This window comes from Amblyomma mixtum, chromosome 2, assembly GCF_055824585.1.
Source record: "Amblyomma mixtum isolate Tamu chromosome 2, ASM5582458v1, whole genome shotgun sequence".
Taxonomy (NCBI): Eukaryota; Metazoa; Arthropoda; class Arachnida; order Ixodida; family Ixodidae; genus Amblyomma; species Amblyomma mixtum.
In genome coordinates, this window is record NC_143013.1 from 6,735,597 (window position 1) to 6,762,456 (window position 26,860).

Consider the following 26,860-nt stretch of genomic DNA (forward strand, 5'->3'; position numbering starts at 1 on the left):
GCGTACTTTGCGAGCGAATGGGACGCCGTATTCGCTTCTGTTGGTTCATTCATTATGTTGAGCTGAATTCCGTCTCTTCATGGCGAATAAAAATTAACCCGACGTGATCGAGCATTGGTTAGCGTATTCTACTGCCGAGAACGAAGTCGCGGGTTCGATTCCTTGCCGTGGCGGCCGCATTTCCCAGAAAGATCTATGTACGCTCAGATTTGTGTGATATTTAAAGAACAGCTTAAAGGGTAGGAGCTAATCATGAGACTTCCAGTACAACGTACTTTAGAGTGATTTCAACAGCTTTGCCACATAAATCATATCAACTGTTATTACTATACTGTGCGGTTAACCTTCTCGCTCATTTTTGGATTTCAGAACAATTTATATTGATCGAACACAGAAGTTGTTATATAGCGTACTAAGCAGGCTTTATATCTGGCGAATTTTAAAGAAAAAAAAACATGTTGGTAACCTGGCAATTTTCACATGATAATGGGCGTGTTTTCAATGCCCGTGTTTTCCTTTTTCAGTTGCTTTAACGTGGGTGATATCACGTGATATCACGTGCTCTGTGATGAGATCGGCTGCTCTAGAGCAACGGCTTACGTTTTAATTCGTGCGCGGGCTCGATGACGTGAGACATCTGGGTTGCGCATTTTAGGTATTAGACTTAGAGTCATTTTCAAAACATCACAAGCAGTGAATTTAAGTGCAAACATCCACGATATCCAAACAGCCACCTGTTTACAATTTTACAAGACTGTTTAACACTCAGATATTTGCAATTGGCTCTCTTCAAACATTCAGGAACCGAATGTTTGAGGGCCACTCAGCAGACACACGAGACGGAAAACATGAACCCGTTCCATTCACTCACCTCATCATCATCATGATCCTGACTGCGCCCACTGCAGGGGCAAAGGCCTCTGCCACATTTCTCCAATTAACCCCGCCCTGTGCCACCTGCGGCCGCCCTGCCCGCGCAAACTTCTTGATCTCAACTCTCTCAACTTCGCTGAACTATCCGAACTCAACTTTCACTCGCTCCTTTATTCCATAGTTTCTCGATATTAGCTAGAGGGAGGGAAGGATGACGCCACTGTATTTGCAAGTTTCTAAAAGATCACCTGGTCCACCGTAGCAATGCCTCGAAGACGAGGTTTCGTATATGGTTTGCCCAGTGTTGCGCCGATAGCGTTGATTCTCCTCCTGAATCGGTAGGTGCGGCGCGACGCCGTATTCTATGCGCAAATTAAATTAATTCCGTGATGCATTTTTGACTTCCTCAATAAATTTGACGCACATGAAAATTCGGTGTAAAGCTGGTATGAAAACTTTCACCGCCTTCCTTCGAGACAGAGGGAGAGAGAGAAAAGGACGGAAAGGCAGGGAGGTTAACCAGGCGATGCCCAGTTGGCTACCCTACACTTGGGGAGGGGAACAAAGGGGAAAAAAGGAAAAAGAGCAGCAAGGAAATGAGTTTTCTAAGTGTCCAGCGACCACTATGTCACGGGGACAGAGGGCGCGCAATGAAAACTTGAAGATTATAGGCGGGAATGTAACCCTGAGTCCCTTAAGAAATTCAGGAGCGCGCTCTCTCTCTCTTCGAGGTTTGCCTCGAGAAGAGAGCCGTATTGTTACGGCTGAATCCAGGTTTTATGCCCGGCAATAGCCTAGCCAAACACGAAACATCATCTGCCCCGCATTATTGCGCCTATCCGTGGTGCATGAACTATCGCAGTGTCACTTTTCTCTGTAGGTAATATTGAGAAAGCCTCTCTTCCATTCCCATGCAGTAGGTAGCCAACCGGACATTCCCTGATTTAATTTTCTGCTTTTTATTCTTTGTCTATAGCGGGAACAACTCATGAACGAAGCGGCTTTTCCCCGTCGAATGGGCCCCTTCCAGCCAATAACGTCGGCCGTTTCTCATGGACCTGCTAGCGTGACAATGCAGGGAAGGAACTGTCCCGACCATGGAGGGGGGTGTTATCCCCCTTTCACATTGCACTCCCTGCATTGTCAGGGAGGGAACTATCCCCGACCATGGAGAGAGGGTACTTTGAACAAGAACAAGAACCAATTATTGTTTGTTTATTGGTCTTTCATTACATATAATGGAGGAGATAAGAAAAAAAGATAAGATAAGGAAATCCGCCACTCCCCGCATTGGCATGCTAGCAGGTTCTTGAGAATCGGCCGACGCCATTGGCTGGAAGGAGGGGGTCCTTTGTCGGAAGAAAAGCCGCTTCGTTCTTGAGTTGTATCTGACTATTGCTGTCTTTGAATAGTCAAGCTTAGGTCCGCTTAGCACTCAGCCTTAGTTCGTGGTCGGGAGTGTAGGCAAGGAAAAAAACCCGAACCAATTTCAGCAGGTGCGGAACGGCGATAACTCAGTGTGATTGCCCCGCTATGAAAGCAGCAGAAAGAAAGCATTTTTTTTTTCAGTCGTGGCCGGTTTTTGTGCTTTTATTTTTGTGCCAAACAGGACCCGGCCTTAACTCTGTCCTGCTCGAGAGAAGCGTTGTAGCCGTTCCACTGTCCACGTTGACGACTGGGCCCATTTCCGGTCCGCTTCCGCCGTCCAACCATGTCATCACATTTCCTGGCCGCAGTGCGGACACGCGCGTGGCTTGGAAGCGCAAACAGATGCAGCCCGTGGATTAGAAACAAAAAAAGGCCTAGCATCGCTTTCTTTTTTTCTCTCATTTTCAACCACGCTGAGCGACGAGTCAGGGTGGGAAAAACCAGGCAAATGCAGCACTCAAACCTCAAGCCTTGATTCACTGCTTCGACTTATGGCTGCAAGATCATTTCTGTGGCTCATTTTTTATAATTCATACTCATAAAAAGCAACGGAAATGAAATTTTAAGACCCAGAAAGCTTCAGCCTTTTTCCCTTGAGAGAAACTGTACCTGCATCCAAAAATCACGAGCCGCCCACCGAGTCTTTGTAGTTGTAATGCTTGTTGTAGGTATATCGTTTAACACCTCCTGACGTCATCAATCCATAATAATTGATCAATGAAATTTGAGTAATCTAATTGAGATATTGAATCAAAGAGCGCGAAAGACGGAGAAATTTCTCCAACATGGGGATTTCTAACAGCCGGATCAAAATAACAGGATCGTTATTTTGTGTGTAACGTGTAAGTGTGTAACGAGAATATCTGAGCGCTTGAGGTGCTTTGACGGTAAAGAAACAAACCGGGCGCCCGGGACAGGGGTCGCTTGTACCCATCCTTGTCCGGTGGTGGAGTTCGAATCAACCACATCTCGAAGCCGAGGCGGACGCACATCATTGGCAATAAACGTTTTCACCACCACCACCACCGCCGCCTCCCACCTCTCTCCATTTCCTCCCTTCCACTTCCCTCTCCCTCATCTCTCCTAAAAGCGGAGAGGGGAATTATCTTCCTTTTGGCGCCCGCCAACACAGGCAGGTGGCAGGCGCCGCGGCGGACGCCGACAACGGCGCGAAGCTGAAGAACAAACTTTTAAAAAGTGCTAACGCTCGTAAACGACTAGCGCAGACCCAGGGCCCAAGGAGGTGCGGCTACTAAGGCCATATTACTGAGACACTCTGCAGGGACAGAGAAGCGTATGTAGTACGCTGATTTACTCGGGTTGTCGTGGCGAGGTCGGAACAAAAGGGTGAAGGAAAAAATAAGTTTATTTGGGTAATTAGGCCAAATGCGGATATGTGCGCTAGCACGACGTCAATTGTCGTTTGGAGCTACGGCCTACTAGGTGGTACCAGGCTATCACCTGATTACCACCCCAACTTCTCCTTCCGTTTAGCTACTGGGCACCATTCGAATGACGTTCTCCTCCTAACCGCTGCTACTCATTCTGCTTAGCTCGACGCGCTTAAGGGTGGTGACGCCTAATTACCGCCCCAGGGTCTCGCCTGGTTATCACCGGCCACACCTTGGCAAGTAAGTCGCCCGATGAGCAGGTGAGCAGTGGCGCAGTGGCACAAGGCAGCTGCTGTGGCAGGTGTTGTCATCGATGGGACTTGGGTTGAGATAAAAAAGGCGAGAAAGAAAAGGTTGGCCACTTTTCCGCGTATGTGCTAGCGCACTAATAGTAGCAGAAGGTAACCTCCAAGAATGCATGGTGATCTTGGGAATTAACACCCGTAGGGTAAACTTCTAATTTCAGTGGTTTCGGCCCCAGTACTGGCAGAACCCAACTCTCACGTACTTTTCTGAAGGGGTATTGGCAAGTTAGAGCTCTCAACTCGCAACTTATGCTGCTATCCCAGTTGCTGTCGAAGATAACACGCATCTCCAGTCACACATGCTGTAACCATCTACAAGGAAAGATTTGCGAGTACAGAAAAGACAAATCACAGAAGAAAAAAAAAACAAGGCACAGAAAGTGCTAATAAAGCATCGTTGCTGGTGTAAAGATAAAAACCCGGAAAACCCTACCTTTCAAAATATCAGTGAATAGTAACGGTTGTACCTAAATTATGCAAAGTATGTTCTTTTTGAATTGGAAAGAATTCACGCTTCTGGAATTCTTCGCATTATTCGCCGGCATCCCCTTCATTTGCGCGGCTTCTTATTCACCTTGTTCTGCTCCCGAACACCGCAAGCAACTCTAGAACAGTTCGACCATTTCTCAACGGGTACATTTTAATTTCATTCCTAATCCCGAACATGCCTGCGACGTATTTTAATTTTTTTCTTTTTATAGAAGCGGCCTTCGTTTTAGACGTAGCTGTCAAGCTTGTCGTCGTTTTCTGTACTCGGAGAATTGAGTGGGAAGTACGTGGGACGTACAAGGGACGTAGAAGGGACGTACCGCGCGCCGCACAAACAGGCTTTCACATCAAGGGCACCCGCTGTCATCAGAGGCTAAATCTCTCGCGACAGTCGGCCGATTAACGGGAATTTCGCGACCCACGAAAAAATAGCGCTCGCTCGTACTGTGTTTCTCCGCTTGTCTCCTTGTCCTTAGTTTCAACGTAAGCGTTCGCTAATCTTCGTTCGCTTTTTTTTTTTCGCTTTGTCGTGACAAGTTACCGGTACTATCGGCGCTTGGCGGCGCATTCACCGAACTAGGCATTAAAACTGATTTCGGCGTACGCCCCCTCATACTAGATTAAAGCGCAAACTGTCACGTCTGGCATGTCATTTTAAAAGGGCTTGCGGTTTGACTGGAGATGTTAAACTAAGTACGCGAGCGAAACGCTAATGCGAAGAACCGGTTTATTGGTGGCTGTAATTATCAGTTAACGAAGTGCTCTACATGTGGTTTAATGCGTTGGAATGACATCAGTTTGCGTAGCTGCTCACAAGGGGACAAAAAAAAAAAAAGGTGAAACTTTTTAGAATTGTTCTTTGAAAAAAAGAAAAAAGAGCTTAAAAAGTACTTCAGTGGTTTGGTTGCCTGCTTGGAAAGACGGGAGTTTTTCAGGCGCGTATGCTGTTTCTTGGACAGAATAAGTCCGTTAAGCCTGTTACACTAAAACGGAAGTACTAGCCGCGTCTGAGCGGCTCTGAAGAATATGGGCTCCTTTTTTGTTATGCTCACTACGTCGACTGTGGATACATCGTGACATTTTCTTTTTTAGTTTTGTTCACTTCGAAAGCGTAATCAACGATATTGCTGTCACTGAAAAGAGTTGTCCAAGGAAAAACGGAAAAAAAAATAGGTTGCATGTCTCTGCGTTGTGATGCGGAATTGACAAGTGTGGTGCCCTTCATTTAGGCCAAGATAAAAATTACCGAAGACACTTTGAAAATTCTAAAGTGTGCTTGGCGAAAGCCTTGTGGTCAACCCACTGCCGCTTCCCCGAACCGCTTAGCGCGGAATCACTCGGCCGCTTCGTAGCCATGCGTCTGAAAACAATTTTCGAGCGTAAATAAACTAATGAGTGCTTTGCACACGGATCAACGCTACAGCTTTGGCCGCGACGAAAAACAATGTATTCATATACGAGAACATACCCGATAATTTTTGGTACTGTTTTTTCCATTAAAAAAAAATAACCAGAAAAATATGTTTCCGTTCTTGCCCCAAAACTGGACGAAGCTGCCACAGCGGCCCTTGACTACTCGTTCTTTTGTACTGTGCACACGATTACATTTATATGGGGGTAAAAAGGCAGTAAGTTTCCCTCCAGCGAACTCCTTTGTATAAAAGGAAGTGAGTTACTCTTTTTTACTGCATTCAAAAGGGCAAGAGGTGCGGGTACTCAGTAGAGATGCTCTGATCCACAGTCAGCATACAAGGGCGAAGACTTAAGTAAATGTCTTTTTATACTGTCAACGATCGTCAACAGCGCTTACGAACGGTATAGGGAATCTCGGAAACAACAGAGTAGTGAGCTATGTGTTCTTTTATCTGTTTTTTTTTTGTCATGGTCTGTTCTTGCTGCAAATTCGGACAGTGCCGAGCTTCAGTGTTTTTTCAACTGACGTATTTGTAAAAAGATGGTTACGTTAGTTTAGATGAACGGATCTTGTCGTAAATTATACAAATGCACCATCTTACTTGAAAATTCGGGTCTTTTCAATGTACACTTGAAGTTTCAATGTCCACTTGAAGTCCCCAATGGAGGGGGGGGGGGGAGGGGGGAGGGTTGTGGCGCTATATTTTGTCGCCGACAGCATTCATGACAGAAAATGTCCTCATACGGGTATCGGTATAAAAGCTTCTCTCTTCGTGCTCATATCACTCTGCTGAACGAGTTGCGTAAATAAATTGAATTAAAGGGAAACGTTCCTGGAAAGCTCACACTAATACGAAAAGCGCATCTGAAGGCAACGCTTTTATTCCTCTCTTCACTATGATCCGTACCCGATGGGTGCAATGCAGGCTCGCGGGTTTCGATGTTCCAGTGATGAGAATTTCAATACGCTGGCTTTAGTTTTCGTTCTTTATTCAAACGACCCAAGTAATAGCGCCACGTGCCGAATGGGAAGGCAGCATAATGGGAGTTATGAAAATACACCGCGGAATGCCAGTCTGTATTCGAGCATAAATCGCGAAAGGCACCGCGAATCTCGCTAACGAATACTCTGTTTCATCCCTTTTAATTTCTGAAAAGGTACGTGACGGCGGGCCAGCGCGATGGAGCAATTTCGATTAAAGAAACGTCTAGGTTTTCGCCACTGACTGCCTGCTCTGCGGCTTTGATTTGCGCAGTGTGGTGTTCTGTTTGCGACGCAAGTATTTTATCTTCGTTTCCAGACAGTTAAAGCTTTTCGTAACCTCTCTTCGAAATGAAAAAAAAAAAAAACAGGGAACCCTAATTCCGGAGTTGTACCGTTACTTAACGATCAGTAATGCGATGATCATATGCGTCTCTCGCATTCCGTGTGTTTTGCTCGTGCAGAGTGCTGTTATATATACTAATGAAGCATGAAGCGTGGCGGGTATTTGAAAGTTCCAAAGCTGAGTAGCTTAATTTTTCTGCTAGCCTTTTTTTTCTGTGCGTGGAAAATTAAGTCTTGCATTTGATTAGCGTATACCTTGGTAGCTTTAAAGCCGCCGCGATGGCTGAGTGGTTATGGTGCTCGGCTGCTGTCCCGAAAGACGCGGGTTCGATCCCGGCCGCGGCGGTTGAATTTCTTTGGAGGAGAAATTCGAGGCCCGTGTACTGTGCGATGTCAATGCACGTTAAAGAACCCCAGGTGGTCGAAATTTCCGGAGCCCTCCACTACGGCGTCTCTCATAGCCTTAGTCGCTTTGGGACGTTAAACCCTATAAACCAAACCAAACCAAACCTTGGTAGCTTTGTAGCCTGGAAACTGAACACTCTTCAGGAGCCGACAGAAATCCAAACAAATTTGAACCAAATGGAGGTAACAAGACGTCCCGTAGCAATGCGACAGTTCGCAGTAACTATTCAAGGAGACCTTGCACGGTCCAAACTCACTTGCATAATAAAGTTTTCCATCCATCCATCCATGATGCAAAAATTGCGGAGCACACCCTGCTAGCACACACATTCGCATTTTACCTAACTACGTAAATCGGCTGCCATTTTTTTTAGTTTAGTCGTTAAAATTTGAGGGCTACTGCTGACTGCTCAGAATTGCAGTTTCAAAGCTTCGGGAAAAAATCGCATGATATTTTTTCCTTGAAAACAGACAATTGACTGCCCTCATTTTTTTTTTAGCCCATTTCATGAAAGAACCTGCAGAATCTTGAAGCTTCCTTAATGAATTTTATGCTCCTTCCGTGCACGATTAGCGCCACCACTCTATTGTTAACTCGTGAACAGTTGTGATCACACTTCACGGGCGTGCTTAGAAAAGCACCTTCTCAAGATACTCACCATTAGCTTGTGTAGAAACTCCTTCCGCAAGCCTTATTGACGTGCGCATGCTTTAAATATTTGGGACGACAGCTTAATTGGAGTTAAGGGAACCGGGAGCGTTATTCCTACTCCTTCATGCTTTATCCGCTCGGCGAAAAGACCGCGCGCCGTTGACGAGAGGCAAACTTCCCGGGATAATCGGTCACCAAGCGCACTGTGTACGTGTATACGCCGCGCGATGGCGCTCCATCACCGAGAAGCTAGTCATTAACGCTTATGGAAGATGGCCCATCCCGTATTCAAGTCACTCGAGGCTACGAGCAAAGCCTTCGCTTGTCCCACCTCTTCCGACACCACCGAAGGGAGGGTTCCCTCGCGCGGTGTCTACGTGACTTTCCTTGCCCTTCTGTTTCTCTGCACTTTCTTTTATGCTTTGCTTTATTCTTTGTTGCCCGCTTCGGAGGCGAGGCTGTAGGCTTCCCTTGCACCGCTTCCATTCCTCATCATCACGCTGTAGCTCGCGCTCCTCGGTCGGGAGTCGGCTGGGACGATGAAGATGGATTTCACTCCCTCTCTTTCTGGCTTGCGGAAGCCAGACGAGAGATAAGCGGCAAGTGCTGCCGTTGGAGGGCGCTGCTCTGTAAGAGGCATTTTGTGGATATTAAGGAGTGATGAGAAGGAAGAAAGAATGATGAAGGAAACAAGCGAGGAAGATTTTTGCGTTACCGCTTATTTTCCTTTATTTTTCTCTCAAAATTTCTTTTTAAAATTAGTTACTGCGAGAGACGGGGCCTTTTCATGCGGTGTCCCGGACTAGGGACGCCGACCATGTAGCGGGGCCACTCTGTGGCTCCCAAACTCTATTTCGTCAAATAATAGTTTTCACCACCACCACCGCGGCGGGTAGCTCAAGAATAAATTATGGTTCATGGGGGTTTAACGTCCCAAAGCGACTAAGGCTATGAGAGACGCCGTAGTGGAGGGCTCCGGAAATTTCGACCACCTGGGGTTCTTTAACGTGCACTGACATCGCACAGCACACGGGCCTCTAGAATTTCTCCTCCAAAGAAATTCTAGCCGCCGCGGCTGGGATGGAACCCGCGTCTTTTGGGCCAGCAGCCGAGCGCCATAAACATTGAGCTAATTTCGATGGTCAGAAGCTGTGTACAGGCAGCTGACATTTTAAACTCGCATAACTCGCATTTTCGTGATGCATGAGCTAATATTGTATAACGAGAGGTCTGTTGCATTGGTGTGTGGATACTTACTGCACATACCTTTTCATACGAAACTTGCACCGTTGGACACACTTTAAATAGGTATTTTTCGTTTCGTTTGCCTCTTCACCCTCTCCTCTCTTCAATGCCTTTACTGACCATGAGCGTATAGCAAACAAATAAAACAAAGAAAATGAGCTGACATTGCATTAAGAGGCTGCGCGACTAGAGAAAAGTGGCAGATAACCTTCGCGTAAGAAGTATTCTGCAATACAGCAGAAAGTATTTACGCACTGAATTTTGGAGAAGGCACTGCGTCGTTGTGTGTCTCAACGAGAGAATGGAGTTGGCGGTGGCTGGAGTGTGAGTGGTTGGAGTCATCATTCAAAAGTGAACTTCAGTAGAGTTAGGTGCGCGTTCATCGTATTCAGTGAGCGTGCTTCCCCGCGATGCCTGGACATTATGGACCCTTTGAACATTTTGTGCTGTGAATGATTTTGTGTGAACGGCGGCAGCAGTCGCCGTCGTGTTCTTGTTTCATAGCTTTTTTGTACCGAGCGACACTAGTCGCTGCCTTGGTGTTTTTGTCTTTGTGAGGGACTATGGTCCCTTTGTATGAATAATCAGTCCAATAAACTTCTCTGCAAGGTGTAGAACTTCTCTTCAAGGTGTAGATATTGGCATGGAGTGCGGTGGAGTGAACTTAGCTGCTTTTCTACGCGCCCATTTTGCTGTGTAGGTCGTAGTCTGCGCGAATGACCTTGAACAGGAGGAGCGGAGCTGCGTAAGTAACCGCGTGAAGTAGCACGTGACTCGCAGCAGCAGCCGGAGCCGACGTCGTCGAGAGTGGGTACTCACACTCGTCGGGCCGAGTCTGATCATCCGCTTGACATTGCCAACCGCGCGATGATTTTAGCCACTGATAGGGAGCGTAAGGTGTCCACTATTCCCCGGGGAATAGTGGACACCTCAGTCGCGCTCCGAGCTACGTGGCGGCAGTGATAGATGTGCGCTGCATGAGTTGGCATTGACAACGTTGTGCCAGAAACGCGGCACTAAAGACATCGGTGCTGTGTTAACTGGCGTTGACAGCGTTCCAGACTCCGATGATTTTGAGGAAAGGAAGGCTCATAACAGGCTGCCAGGGTCAGTGGGCGCCTCAATTGCGCTTTGAGGTACGTCGGGTGGTGAGAGAGAGATGTGGGCTGCATGCCTTAGGGCTGACAACGTTGTGGCAGACACAGGACACTACAGTAATAGGCCGAAGAGTGACTTCACGCTGCAAGCGTGACTTTCGCTTGCATAACCAGTTTCAGCAGTAGTTGAACCGCAGCTAATTTTTTAAAGTGAATCTCGGAGTTGAGTTATCAGGACTAAAATGATGATGGCGCTGAACGTGTTGAAGTTCGAACTTTCCAGTTTAATTGACAATTATTAGTTTGCAGCTTTTTTTTTTTTTCTGGGATAGTCGACTTGTAACAGTTGACACGGCTGTATGAATAGCTGCTGATAATTCCAAGGGCAAATCGTGCACGCATGAGTGTTCCGCGTCCCATGGGTTTGGAATGAACGATATTGCTGAACATTCAGCAGATGATTGGAACTGTTCCAGGTGCTTGAAATCGCTTGCGATTTCTGTCCCCGAGGAGGAGACCGCTAGGGGGCCAGACGAAGAGAACGCCGTTCGCAAGTGCTCCTGCCTCGACGCCTCCTTACAACCGAAAAACATCAACGCAGTAGAAAATGGAGCACTCCATCGCTTTCTACTGATCAAGCGAAATCCGTGGATACCCGCTTTACATCCGTGAGTCCCGATTTCGCCATTTTCTGCCCGTCGGAAAATCCAAGGCAGAGAACGCCGCGCTAGGCCTAGGCGGCGTCGGGCCGTCGGCCCGAAGGAACGCTGCTACATCTCACGACGCACCCGTGAGGATGGCTGACGCTGATGCGGCGGCGTCGGCCGGAGCCACGACACCGCTCGAAGAGAATCTTCAAAGCGACGCCAACGCTACCGACAACGCTACCGACAACGCTACCGACAACGCTACCGACCACGCTAACGACAACGCTACGGACCTCTCGCAGAAGAGAACAATCGACAATGGGGGATGGTTCACTGCCAAATACCAGAACTCGAGACTGATTGCCGTTCCGGAGGCCGGGACAGACGCGGCGGACAATTCAGCGCTGAGCCAACCCAAACTCAAGTAGAATCCCGTTCGGCGAGAGAAGCTACCTCCTTTGCCAAAAAACGACTTCAAAGTCATACTTAGACCGAAGAATGGACTCAACATCAGCCAACTGAGCACGCATCAGATGGCCCGGGCTATAACTAAAGCATGCGGAAAACCGGACATCTGCAACGAAGGCCGCTTCCTTATACGGCTGCGCAACGGATCCAACATCGCTATACTCAGCACGCCAAGCATGGAGACTGCCAGTGCTGTGCAGTGTATTTCGAGTCTGCGCTTTGGTGCAAAGAACTATGCAGTGACAGCTTACGTGGCCGCGCCGGACAATTGATGCAAGGGTGTCATTCATGGAGTGGACGCCGGGACCACGCCAACTGAACTACTCTCACATCTTCGGGTACGTACCCAAGGTGTCAAAATACTTTATGCAAGAATGCTTGGCAAATCCCAAAGCGCGGTCATTACCTTCGAGGGAAAGATCGTTCCGCGCTACGTCTATTATTACGGCGGCGAGATACGTTGCTACCTCTATCGATCATCGCGGCAAGTTTGTTATACATGCTTAAAGGCCGGACATAGGGCGGACGTATGCCCGACACCTGACGTCGTCGTCTGCTCTAAATGCACCGAGCCAGTGATCGAGGACGGACACTCCTGCGAGCCCAGGTGTGTGCTATGCACGGAAGCGCATCCTACAGGGGCAAAGGAGTGCAAGGAGCGCCTCAGGAAACCGAGACCACGGACGAGAAAAAAAGAGGAACCAGGCGGCGGAGACAACGGCGGACGTGGCCGGGCCCGGAAGCGCTGGTTCAGCGAGGACTCCAGTTCGAGATCCACGTCCAAATCGGCATCGAGATCAGGTTCAAAGTCGAGATCGGCGTCCAGGACCCGGGAGGATCCAGAAACCAAAAAGAAGCAGCAGCAGAAGACCACACCAAAAAAGGAGGAAGCAACCAGGGTGAGCTGGAAAGAGCATCTTTTCCCTACCTCTCCCACTGCTCCAAAAAACACAAACACACAGAAAACAGTGATAGGCAACAACGCTAATGGGGAAGTTAACGCGGAAGTTCAAGAGCTAAGACAAATAATTCAGACGCTCAGGGCAGAAAACGCCGAGCTGAGGCAGAAACTAAACGATCTGATAGACGAACTAAAGGCCCAAAGAACAGGGCAGAACAACACTAACCCGCAAACAGATGAAGATCACGCGACAACTATAGGGCGCCAGGAATTTACAACTGCCATGGCTGCTGTTAACAATGCACTGGCAAATCTTAGCAACCTCATCTCCAACATCCAAGACGAGACGCGCAAGGATAGAGAGCGTCTAGTACAATTCACAGCCATGAAATCCAGAGGAAAACCCTATAACAGGCCATCTCAGTATGGCGAGCAACCGTAAACGCTCGGTCAAGTTGGAAACCCTCGAAATATGGCAGTGGAACTGCCGTGGGATCCGCCGAAAGCAGGGTCTTCTTAAACAACACATCACAAATTGCACCTCTCCGCCAGACATAATCGCCCTACAGGAAACCGGCTGCTCACTCACTCTCGCGGGGTACTCCGTCTACGAGGGGCAGGGGCAAAGCAAGGTCGCTACGCTGGTTGCGAAAGCAGTCACCGCAATCACACACGACATCGACGGAACGGACATTGACCACGTCCTTATAGAAATCATTACCCAAAAGAGAAGCCAAGAAAGCACCTTCCTACTTAACGTGTACAGCCCGCCAAGCCAGAGGAAAGCCAATTTCAGCTACCTGCTAGGCAAAGTAGAAGAAGCAGCAGGCAAGAACGGTATCGTTATTCTGGGGGACTTTAATGCCTGGCATAGAAGCTGGGGCTACGTTCGGGAAACCCAGAAAGGCAGGGATCTAGCCAGAGAAGCTGATCGTAGAAGGCTCACCCTCATCACTGACCACACCCAACCCACGCGAGTGGGGAACAGCATCAACCGAGATTCGTGCCCAGACTTATCATTTGTCAGAGGGGTAAGGCACGCAAGATGGGAAAACGACGGCGAAACTCTAGGCAGTGACCACTGCATCCTGCGCCTTCTTATAGAAACCCTCCCGATCAGGAGACAACATGGCCAGGCTAGACTGACAAACTGGGAAGCCTATAGGAAATCGAGGGCACAGTCTGAAGACGCTGAGATCACCGACATAAAAGGCTGGGTCGCAAGAATCAAGACAGACTGGCAAAAACTAACCCGAAAGGTCGCCCTCACTACCAACACGCCCGAGGTGGACAAACATCTCTTACACCTTTGGGACGCCAGACGGGGCCTACTAAAAAGGTGGAAAAGGCAAAAGCATAATAGGCGGCTCAAGCGTAAGATCGCTGAGGTCACCAGACAAGCCGAAGAATATGCGACGGAGCTCTCGAGGCGCGACTGGAACCAAAAGTGCAACGAACTTCAGGGGACTCTAGGTTGGGCCAAGACATGGGCTTTGCTCAGGGCTCTCATAGACTCAACCACGACAAAATCCGAAACTCGTAAGACGACCCAAAGGATCGCGCACCAGTTCCAAGGCACTGACGAGGAACTACTACAGAACATCAAGCAGCGTTATATCGGCAATGCAACACACGCCGACAGCAGCTTGGCATACACGGGCAAAGCGAATCCCGCTCTGGACGAACCCCTTACCATACAAGAAGTCAGACACGCTGTGATGTCCGCCACAAAGAACACAACACCAGGGAGGGATGGCATCACTAACGCCATGATAAGAAATTTGGATGACAATTCAATCAAAAGATTCACAGAATTCGTCAATAAACACTGGGAACAGGGGACCCTCCCGGACGACTGGCGACATGCGGAAATAGTAATGATTCCGAAGTCCGGAAAGACTCCAAACCTGGAAAATCTTAGACCAATTTCCTTAACATCATGCTTGGGAAAAGTGTACGAGAGAGTTGTGCATCACAGGTTGCAGACCCACCTTGAGGACAACGAACTCATGCCACACACTATGTTTGGATTTCGAAAATACCTATCGACACAAGACGTTCTCCTGCAGATCAAGGAGGAGGTGCTTACTACCGTTCCAAAATATGGAGAAAACATCTTGCTCGCTCTCGATCTTAAAGCGGCCTTTGACAACGTCAGTCATAGGGCTGTGCTGGAGGGGCTTAGCAAACTGGGTTGTGGGCAGAGAATATTCAACTATGTGAAAGCCTTTCTGACGAACCGAACCGCTACCATTGGAATAGGAGGCATCAGGACTGACACCTTCAACACCCCCGAAAAAGGAACACCGCAAGGCTCTGTGTTATCACCTATGCTTTTTAATATTGCAATGATTGGTTTAGCAAGGGCGCTTGAAGAAATTGAAGGAATCAGGCATGCCATCTACGCAGATGATGTCACAATCTGGGTGACAAGGGGATCCTTAGGAGAAAAACAAGAGCTTCTTCAGCGAGCAGCAGACACGGTCAACGCATACGCCCGACACTGTGGACTCGCATGCTCCCCTGAAAAATCCGAGGTGCTCAGAGTCTACAGACAAGGGTATGATCTGCAAAACTCCATAGATATCTACATAGGGGAAACGAAGGTTCCGGAAGTATCGAAAGTTAAGATCCTCGGCATGTGGATCCAAAGCAACCGTCGTATTGATCACACGGTCAGACAGCTAGCAAATACCACAGCACAGATCACCAGGATGATTGCAAGAATTTCCAACAGAAGAAGAGGTATGAAGGAGGAAGACACATGTCGGCTAGTACAGGCCCTCGTGGTCAGTAGGATCTTATACGGCGTCCCATACCAAACACCGCTCGAGCAAGAAAAGGAGCAGTTAGAGGCAATTCTTAGAAAAGCATACAAATGCGCTCTCGGACTGCCGGTCAACACTTCGACGGAGAAATTCCTTAAACTGGGCATAAACAACACAGTACAAGAACATATCGAGGCCCACCTTCTCGCGCAGAAAACAAGACTGGTACTGTCCGCAACAGGCCGAAACACGCTGCGGTTGCTCGGCATGAGGGACGCTTTGAAAGAAATCAATAGCACAGAGAGCGTTCCAAATGAAATCAGGAGGATCATTGAGATCAGCCCGATTCCTAAAAACATGCATCCCGATATACATAAGGCGAGAAGAAAGGCAAGATCTGAATTCCACGAAAGAAGCTTCGCCGGGGCAAAAAACGTATTATACGTTGACGCAACAACATACAGACACCGATACGGCTCGGTAGCCAGCGTGGTGGATCACCAGTTCAGGGAAATCAACTGCGCTTCGATAAAAACCAACAACATCCTCGAGGCTGAGGAAGCAGCAATTGCACTCGCCATCACCCAGCAGAGTGACGAGCCCCATGCACACATCATTACAGACTCGCAAGAGGCGTGCAGAAGATACAGCAGTGGACGCATATCCACTGCAGCCATTCACATACTCAAGGCGAGGACGATCACTTTTACGAGTTGCTTCATCACGTGGACACCAGGCCATGAGGCTGTCAAAGGGAACCAATGTGCGGACGCCAATGCCCGAGGATACGCCAACCGGGAGGCGCGCACCGAAGGGGAACTGGACGCAGTCACTAGACGGTATGGAGCCATCTTAGAACACCAACGAGCCCTCCGTAGGGCCTACCCTCCTCCCCACAAAGACCTTAGTAGAGAGCAGTCGGTTGCCTGGAGACAACTGCAGACTAATACATACCCCAATCTGAGTTTACTCAGCAAAATTTATGCTTCCACATATGCCAACAAATGCCCGCTATGCGGTGAACACCCAACGCTTTACCACGTTACATGGGCCTGTGAGAAAATGCAGGCAGTGCCGATAAACAACACACCAACACCGGAGCAGTGGGAGGCTGCGCTGTCCAGCTCGAAGCCTGAAGAGCAGCTCAAGCTGATCGACAGGGCTTGCAAGACTGCAAAGGCCGCTGGGGCCCTGGACTGAGGGCTCCACCTACTCTTCGATAAAGAACACTTGTTGTACAATAAAGTTTTTCATTCCAGGTGCTTCCGTTTAGCCTTCGAGCATAGCAGTCACTTCAATAAAAAATGTCATGTGAATACTTTTTTACGGGGAGGTGGAGGTTGTCACGGCTGGGACAGGAGCTGGCAACTGCATGCTCTGCAGCGGAACGCTACAGTAATGGCGCCACCGCTACGGCCCCCAGCGTGGGCACAAAAATCTTGAGGGGACATTTAATCTCCGCCTTAAGGGTGTGACGCGATAGCTTCAATTGGGGCCTTCAGAGGCCTAAGGTCCTCTTTGCGTTTCACTTCACAGCCACGGATACTGTTCTCTCTTCCACCCCCACATGAGGCTTAGCATTGGAGATCCCTTTCACTGAAGTACTCGTCGTTTATCGCCTAGGTTCTGCCTATATGCCCATATATTTGGAATTGCTCATTCTCTACTTTACATTCATAGATCACTAGGGGTGCTCGAACTACTCCTGGAGCGGTGGTCTAGCGGTTGTGCGATGTGCGAAGGCTCCGGCAGATGGCGGGGCTTGTAAGACCTAGGTTACTACTGCCGAGCAACCTCTGGCCTCCAATCATTAATTTAACTGCCACCTGTGCCGCGGTGCACAATTCGCTCTCACTCCTCTGTGCAATTCAATGCGAGCCGAGGAAGTAGCGATAGCGCTTGCTGTCGCCCACGCCAATTCGAGAATCATCATTACGGACTCCCGAAAAGCTTGTGATCACTACTTGGCAGGGGAGATCTCCCCCTTAGCTGCTTGCATTCTAAGACGGACTGCCACTGACCCAACACCGAAAATAATCAATTGGGCTCCTGGCCATCAGGGCTCACGAAGTAATGAGGCCGCTGACGCGGCTGCCCGAGCGCTTATTCACCGGGCTCCTCATCCCTGCTCTTCTGGCTCGGAGACTATCCAGCCGCTGCTGCGATTCAGGGAAATAATAACGCATTATAACGAAAACCACCGCCTTTTCCCGGCCCCTGCAAAGGGGCTGAGTAAGACGGAGGAGCGAACTTTAAGGCGCCTGCAGACAGGTACTCTACTCTGTCCTGCAATCTTAAAGCATTACGATCCTAACACGGATGGGCGATGCCCGCACTGTGGGGAGACCTGTGATATCTTCCACATGGTGTGGGCATGTACTCAAAATCCCCACCTCCCCCCTTCCCCTACCCCTTCCAGAGAGGCATGGGAGACTGCCCTCCTCAACTGCTCCTCGCTTGAGTCCCAAAGGGCTCTGGTGAAACGGGCGAGAGACGGGGCATTGTCATGCGGTGTCCCGGACTAGGGACGCCGACCATGTAGCGGGGCCACTCTGTGGCTCCCAAACTCTCAGCAATTAAAAGTTTTCACCACCACCACCTCTGTGCAGATTGCCACCTGCCACGATGGGCTGGTGCTGTTGACGTCACAAGGTGTGTGGCCTAGGTGGCAGGTGGGCTGCCTGCTTTTCTCTACCGCCAAAGCCACCGACGCTGGGTTTTCCTCTGAACAGGACTCTTTACGGTGTCACGTTAAAATGAAGTCAGGGATCGACGTAGATACCTAAGGATCGGCATAGATACCAGTCAAGTCAGTCCTAAGTGGTCTCCACTGCCTATTTATCAATGAGCAGTGGAGTTTCTTCCATGTTTCGCTGAAGGAGTGGGTCGACGGTGTATGATCCGTCTTTTTCAATGTACAAAATCGACTGGCGAGAAAGGCGAGTTCCTGATGTATTGGACCAGCGATAAGCATCCCTTGGACGCTGGACTCACTGCCGTGGCTCTGTGGCTACGACTATCGGCTGGTGAGCCCAAGGTCGCGGGATCGAATCCCGGGCGCGGAGGCTTCTTTCGAGGTGGCGAAATGCAGAGACGCCCTCGTGCTCTTCGGTGTTATTGCACGTTAACGAAAATCAGACGCACCGGAGTCTCTAAATCATAGCTGAACATGCAAGTTCGGGACTTTCCATTCCATCGGCCACTCCACGCTTGCGCTATGGGCAGGCTATGCGTACGCCCGATCAAACACGATCACTTTGGGCTGGGCGATCTTTCGCGCGCAGTGGCGAGTAGCGAAAGCACTACTTCGCTACCAAAGTTGAAAAACACGGGGTATGTGTGAAGCCTCAACCTTTGTCTAGGGTCCCTACTTTGACATTGACGGAGGGCCAGCGGCGGAGGCCTTGCCCAGGTGCTCCGTCAACGTGCGGAACCGGCCGTTCCATCCACCCTCCGCCACTCTCTCTCTCTCTCTCTCCCCCCCCCCCCCCCCCCCCTCCGCGCGCGGATGTGGATAGCGGCTGGCGATAAGCTCTTGCATGCGGTTGTCTTTGAGGCGGTCATGCCTGAAGTGCTTTCGCACGTCCCACTCGGTTTAACTATAGTTTAACTACGTTTAACTACGTTAAAACCCTACCGTTTCTTTTTTGCCTCCCTGATCAGCTATCCAAATTTTCGATTGCACGTGCGGAGGGGAGGGAGCTGGCAGAGCGGGGAACTTCTCTGCATTCCCTTTCGTCTACCTAGAGTGAGAGACAGGAGGAGAGGGAGAGTAGTGGATGTGGCGTATCTACGGAGACGAGCCAAAGCCCAGGTGGATTTGTCCGGGTTGAAAGGAGTGGCAGGATCGATCCGCCGCACGCGACGCACGGGCGGGCTTGTCAGGTGCAGGGACGGGATTTGTCGTCTGAGCGTAACCGCACAAATAATGCGTGCAGCATGCATTGGCAAGGGAATGCCGCTCGAAGTGGCCTACTTGCCAGTCACGCTGAAAAGAGGAATAGTCGTCCGGATCTTCTGCAGGCGACGGCGGAAACGCCCTAGGAATATTGCGTCAGGGTGGTTGAGTTTCTCGGCGTTCTAAATCCAACAATCCATTCTTTGGTGACCAGTGCGCTGTCTCCAGTAGCGAGGATTACCCGCTAGGCTCTTCGTGAGCTCTTTATTGGCGCCGCGGTCAGGAAAGCACGCAGAATATGGAGCCGAGCGATTATAGGATGGACGGAAATGGGATGAGGAGAAAACTTTTTTTTGGCGTTATGAGAAACCGAGTGTCCAGGACATTCGACGCGTTCTCTTTAGTTTTGGTGTAGCTGTAATGCTTGTCTTGTTGTGTTCTTACTAAAATTGATTGGTCTGCTGAAGTTGTAGCTGGAGTCAGCCACACAGTTCGGAAGGCAAGGAATGATCTATATTTTTGGCGATTAAATTTTTGGTTGTGGTCAATTTCATTAGATGCGAAAAATTTACATATTGACGGTTGACTCGGCGGAGAACTATAGATCTTGTGGTGGATGATTCGCGTACGGAAAGTTCTCTTTGTGCTCGTCTGAATAGTGAGCCTTGTTTTCTAGTGAGTAGTTTATGTGGCAAACCAAAATCACCTGAAAAAAATAAATCTTCTGTTCAGATATTGCATCGCTTTGAGTGGACTGCATTTCTGACGCGCTGTGTGCAAGTACCTCCCAGCAAGTTTGCTGTTTAGTTTCTAAGCATAAATGCAACCTGCTGAGTATGTACCAGACATGCCAATAGGGCGCCGGGATGGGCATTTAATTGAACATGTATTTTTATTTCGGTCTGTTTAAATTAAGAAAACTTTTATTTATGACTAACTTTCACTAAAAGTTTAATTCGAAAGTGTAATGTTTCATTTCCGTCTGACGGAAAATAGTTTGGTTTATTGAGGTTTAACGTCCCAAAGCAACTCAGTCTATGAGGGACGCCGTAGTGAAGAGCTCCGGAAGACCACCTGGGGTTTTTTAACGTGCACTTACATCGCACAGTACACGGGCCTCTGGAATTTCGCCTTCATCAAAATTCGGCCTCCGCGGCCGGGATCGAACCCGCGTTTTTGAGGTCAGCAGCCGAGCGCCGTATCCACTGAGCCACCGCGGCGGGGTGACGGAAGATGGACTTTATCGAGTGAGTGGAACAGGCCTATATAATTTCTATCTCCACTGATACAAGCTCCTTCTATGCCTAGAACGCAGCGTCATTTTCTATTACAACCCCCACCCCCTACCTTATAGCTACTCCCGAGTTTCTCTTCTGCATGCGTGATGGGCTCAGCGTAGGCACGTGATAATTTGCAATGATAACGGTGATATTTATTTTGCTCCACAAGAACGTCAGACTAACACGTGCGCAAGATGCGGGGGCGTCTTATCTGATTGCGTGGGAGATTTCAGGAATGATTAGCCGATAAGTAAGAAAAGGCTTTACACGAAAAATAATTACAATCGAGGCACGAAAAAAATGCCGAAGCTTTGGATTTTTTTTAAGTGCGCTGGCAAGGTTTGTTCTTTTGTGAGTGTCCTCATGCTTTTGTGGGCAATCAGGTTTGAGGAGATATTCGACGTTAATGGAAAATGTCCTTATAATTTTTTAATGTGGATAAATCTTACTCTATACAGCTGACGAGGAAGTGTCTTGGCGAAGATGATGCGGCTCTACCATATAGATTACCGGATCAAACACTGCTGCTGGTGCGAGAGATACACAACAGCCGAGAGGGCGAACCTTTCGAAAGCGATTCCTTTTTTGTTTCCTTTCCGATTCCTTCATTTATACTTTATCACCGCGTATTTATTCTACACTTCTTTCATGAGGGCCTTTCCCCTCTTGCCCGCTTTTCATCGGTCTTATCGAATCGACCAGTCCTTAGTCCTCGGCGCGCGCGCCCGAACACGATGAAGATGCGGAGAACAAAGAGAGGGCTAAGGCGGTGAGAGCTCTCCCGCCGAACACGCAACACCGCGCGGGAGGATTTACGGCGAAGGCAGTCTGCGCGCAGCCGGGGGCGCAGGTAATGATTGCTCGGCCGTCGGCCCGCGCGTGATTCCGAGAGAGCGGAACTTGTTTTATGGACGCCGCTCGGTGGCTCAGCCTTCGGACATTTCTCAGCCCTTCTGTGAACGAGTCGAAGCGGCTCTTCTTCCGACTCCAGCGGCGGGCCTTCGGTCGGCAATTCATTCGCCCAATGCTTCCGCAGGAGGCAGGGGATGAGTTGAGAGGTGGGTGGGATTCCGGCTCCCTGTCTTCGTGAGTTATGAACGTACTGTGCTGGATAGTTTTTTTGTTTGTTTGTTTTCCGGCCTCAAAGAAAACTGGGAAGGTGGGGAGAATTTCGGTCGTCTGTGGTGTTTGGTACATTGCATGTAAACAAAAACAGGGAGGAAGCGGAAAAGCTGGGAGGTTAACCAAAACATTGCTTCAGTTGGTTACTCTGCACTTAACAGGGAAAACGGTATGTGGAAGAGAGAGAAAGGGAAGAGGAAGTAAAGCGCGAGGAGGTTAGCTAAAGAGGTGAGTTTGCAAAGTCGCAACCTTTCGCACAAGTGCAACGCGCTCTCAGGACAAGACAGGAGGAACACGACTCTGAAAAGGAGGAGGTAAAAGTTTCTTTTCGAAGCTATATTAGCTCGCCTCCACCCCCCCCCCCCCCCCCCCCCCCCGCTCACACACACACACACGAACGCAAGCATGCGCGGAGAAGAGAAAGAGAGAAAAACACTACGGTTATGCGCTAGTTCGCGAAATATAGCCTGTTATTACGAGGAAACCAAAGAAAAAGCTAACTTGAAGAAAAAGTTTCAACAAATATTACATCTAGCTATAGGCTTGAAAAATTGCTTCAACTCAAGTTTCCATTGGTAATGGATGTTTAGAACTTGTTTTCCAGGGATATCTTGTATGTAGCGCGCATATATACGTAGCCGAACTGAAACGAAGCCCATCAAGACGTGCCTCGCAGCGGGCGGCAAACTAATTTGTGGAACACTTGCACAGAATTATGTAGGCGGAAGCGTGTGGTGGGAGTCATGTGAAGCTTCGGCGTCAGGTCATCGCCAACCCGCGTCCTTCAGAAGCCCAGGCTATAACTATTTTTTATTTTTTTTAACTGTTATAGATACGGCTAGACGACGCAAAAAAGGCCTACCTTTATATTGCCCTCTCCTGAATGCTTCATTATAGCTGCGCGCTTCTTCATTTAAGCAAACAATAGGAAAAAATTCTTCTCACGGTCACCAACTTCCGCCTACGTTGCAAATAGCTCATCGTGGGGTTTATTTTAGGACTCTCGTGTTTTATCTAGTACATCAAAGACGAGCGTGTTCCGTGTCTCCAACTGGGTTAAATTAAAAAGCCGATAAAAACGCTATCCCCAATTGACTTGTCCGCGTAGCTCCCTTTGACGTCGGAGCCCGGACTGTTTACAGTGAGTGGTGCCGCCGCTGCGACGTTTGTGTGAATGGGAGTCCTTCGAATGCCGGCCGCACTTCAAAGGTTCTGCCCCCGTTCCTTCATTTTCTGTTTGCAAGAAAATGACGAGAGGAAAACCGGAAATGAAGATAAATAAAGATGTTTTCTCGCGGGTGGAGTGGAGAGTGGTTGGGGAGGGGGGGGGGGGGGGGGGCTCTTTTTCTGCTGCGGACTGAGGAAGTGGTACTTGAGCAGCGCTAAACAGGCACAGACGCCGACATGAGTGCCTTCAGTCCACCCACGCATGGGCGTGGAAACGGCTGCGCAGCTTGTTGGCAGTTTATGGTCGTGATTGCGGAACGTTGGCATGGAGTCCGTTTTCAAAGAGCCTGATGACTGCCGCGCTGACCGTTGAAAGGAGCGGCGGACCGTCTGTGAATGCGCACTTGGTGACGCCGACACATGTTTTGAGTTTTTTTGTTGTGTGGAGCGTTAGTGGTTTCTTTATGAACACGAAAAACATCCGTCCGAGTGTATCTGTTAGTTTGACTTGAGGATGTGCAGTGCAGATAGCGAAGATTATTCACATACACCAGAGCATTCACGTGAAACCTGTAAAAAGAGATTCAGTAAGAAAATAAAGCGAATAATAGTTTAAGCCCCGCCTGTTATGTTGCAGCGCACGCTATTCACTTTCATCTCATTATAATTAACTGACTGCCATATTTGTTCTTCTTAATTTTGACTAGGATGTCACAAACGCGGGCTAATGGCATCCTAGTTGAAGTCATGAAAAAGGAGCCGACTTTTGCAGGGAATTTAATGCGAAGGCGAGGTAACCGATGGTCGTTAAGGGTAACGGACTGTATACCAAGAGAAGGCAAGCGTAGCTAGGGGTAGCAGAAAGTTAGCTCTGCGGATCATATTACGAAGTTTGCGGTGATAAGGTGGTCGCAGTAGGCACAGGACAGGGCTAATGAAGAGGTACGGGAGAGGTCTTTGTCCTGCGGATGAGGGATTGGAGGGGGTGATGGGGGGGACGCAGTAGCACTACTGTTTGCCTATATCACGCAGTAGCAATACAGGCAAACACCTGCCAAAACCTCTACAGATAGAGTACGATGCAGCCAACAACATATCGCAGCACTTTTCCCCGGTTTGGAGGCCATCCCACACTCTTTCACATTTCATGAAGATGCGGGAGCAAGCCTGAAAACTTAAAGATGCAGTGCACACCACTTGAGCGGTGGGAGGTACGGTTGACCGGCGATACCCTGGCTAGTCAAGAAGCGCTAGTTCAGCAAGTTCGTCGGGCGGCCAAGCCCAGTGGAGACCTCGAATAAGAACCCATCTGCCAAGCTCAAGAGCAATTTTCTCTTATGGTTTCAATAAATGTTTTTCCTCTTCCTCTCGGAGGGTCCCAAACAAGGGAAACGAGAGCAGATGGCCGCCATCCTTTTCAGGCGGTGTCTAGAGGATTTCCTGCTTTGTGCTACGCGCCCCTTTTTGAAGGTCTTGTGCGTCAGCCATGCTGTGCTTCACACCATTTTCGCCTCCGCTTTCGAGGTTGACTGCGGGAGTTGAAGCGTGAGCCGGATAATCATACACCAGTACTGTAGACCTGCCGTTATCCGTCTTAATATCAGGCGTGCAGTAAATGAACATTGCATACCTGAGTTCTTCAGTTCAAGAGTGCAAACTCTGAGTGAGTACGAATGGCGAATAATTAGGAAGAGCGAGAAAAAAAAATGCAGACGTCAGTTTCCCATTTTAAATGTTTTATTTCAGACTTCAAGTGGCTCTCACAGCGTGCTGGGCGGCCTGGCTTACAACGCGAATGCGTTAGCCATCTGGTGTGTGCTGCCATTATTAGGTATATCGTTTTAGCAGCTTAACTTGATAATATTGTTACGTGACGGCAAGCCGAAAAACTAGTCGTGATGACAGATGGCGATGGTATGATTTAATGGCTACCGACATAGCACGAGCACTCATGTTTGGGCAACTGCCCGATTCATCGTGTTCTAGTCCGTCACAATATTTTGCATTCCCTTCTGGTGGCATTTCCAGAATGCGGCCAATGCGCTGCGCTAAAGCGGAAGTAATTTTTTGGTCTTCTCCTTCGGTGAGTCGCTAACCCTGATCGCCATCACCGCCAATCACCAAGGGCATATTTTTACCTGCTGATCACTCAAGGAACGCAGCGGTAAAACGGACTTGTTGGTAATAACATAAAGCCGAAAAAGAAGCAGCTCCGTCCACATGTGAAGGCGGTAAACGGAGATCTGTTCTTCAGCTCGAATAAATTGCCGGGCACTGTTTGAAAACGTCATGCTGGGCTACCACAGTGCTGTGCGGGTGGGGCCTTGGTTTTTTCCCCCCCAAGTTTTACGCGCCCTTTCTTGTTTGCATCATATCCATCATAGTTCCCTTTCAGAGCGTTAGTATGAAACACAAGGTCATTCGTCTAAAATGGCGCTGGTGCACCACCACCATCAGATGGCAACCAAGCGACGCCACTTTACCCAATCGGTCGTTCCCTATAGAGTATATTCCAGTGTGTGTGGAGTTCAAGTGCGACCAGTGGGTGGCATCATTGGTACACCGATTGTGGACCACTCAATTGCATAGAACGTTCGGAGTGGTGCCAAACGATTCAGCGCGTTACGGAGCACACGAGCATAAGCATATCATAGCATATCATAAGGATTCGCACCGACGACGTTTGGTTTCCCAAACCATGACTTCTTGGAACTTTAAACGCCCAATACTGCCAAACTAATTGACGTAGGACACTCGGAGTGGTGTCAAACGATATATTTTTTTGGGCTGTATACGTTGGAGCCAAAAAGTACATATCCGCATATAACGAAGAATTTGTACCGGATGTAGCGAAGATGGCTAATGACGCAATATTCGTTCGATATTGCTGACGCTCGATGCTCATACGCTGCCTCGGCGTTTTTTCGTCGATTTTTCCTTTACCTTTAGCAGTGCAGAGTGGCAGGCTTGAGCGAGCACACTGGCTCGCGCCGACCTCTTCGCACAACATTCCTCATTGGGTGAATTCTCTTCGTCTCCCTTGTGGTGCGCAGGCGTGGACACCCGATTACGCTTCAGCCTGGAGCCGGGGCGCGGGGAATCCGGATTCGCGCAGTGGATGGACGCCACCAAGGTCGTGGTCCGGCTGCCCGATGGAATTCCGGCGGACTTCCGCAAGAAGGTGAGTTTCGCTTGCGACCGTATATTTTTTATTAAATGCTATACTGTCGAGCTGAAGAGTTCACTAAATTACGTCGTTTAAGATCGGTGAGATAAGTCGCCACTTTGCTCGTGTTATTCCTGACGTGAGCCGTGGTAGCTGAGTGAGCTGACGTCATTTGTTATAAGCTTCCACGAAGTAAATAGTCTATTCCCCAGTGTTGTCTTAGCCGCCGCGGTGGCTCAGTGGTTATGGCGCTCGGCTGCTGACCCGAAAGACGCGGGTTTGACCCCGGCCGCGGCGGTCGACTTTCCATGGAGGCGAAATTCTAGAGGCCCGTGTTCTGTGCGATGTCAGTGCACGTTAAAGAACCCCAGGTGGTCGAAATTTCCGGAGCCCTTCACTACGTCGTCCCTCATAGCCTGAGTCACTTTTGGATGTTAAACCCCATAAACTAAACTAAACTAAACTGGGTTTGATTGGGACTGGGTTTGATTGGGACACCCAAACCATAGGGAAGGTGCCAGCCACCTCCCCACAGAAGTGGTACGTGCCATCAAAGGATGTGTTGAAATGCTTAAGCACCGCCGGGCACTGTACAGCGCACGCTGAAGAACGCCAGGTGGTCGAAATGTCTGAAGCCCTCCACTACAGTGGCCCTTTTTCTCTTCCTTCTTTCGCTCACTGAAAAGCCCTCCACTTGAATTTTCAAAGTTCAATTTCGCCTCGCCGCGGTCGCGTTTCGATGCAGGCGAAACGCAAAAGGTGCCCGTTTGCTGTGCGATGGGAGTGCACATTAGTGGTAGTAAAACTTTCCACATTAA

General features: G+C 49.1%; 1 protein-coding gene across 4 annotated transcripts in view; it reads left to right on the forward strand.

Annotated features, from left to right (window-relative positions):
- LOC149358301 (uncharacterized) overlaps positions 1-26,860 on the forward strand; it is a 310,815-nt gene that overhangs the window by 245,678 nt on the left and 38,277 nt on the right. For all 4 annotated transcript variants that reach the window (XM_089570340.1, XM_089570341.1, XM_089570339.1 and 1 more), the window contains one exon: positions 25,930-26,057. In XM_089570340.1, coding sequence (XP_089426466.1) covers positions 25,930-26,057 — 128 coding nt within the window. The remainder of the gene's footprint in view (positions 1-25,929; positions 26,058-26,860) is intronic.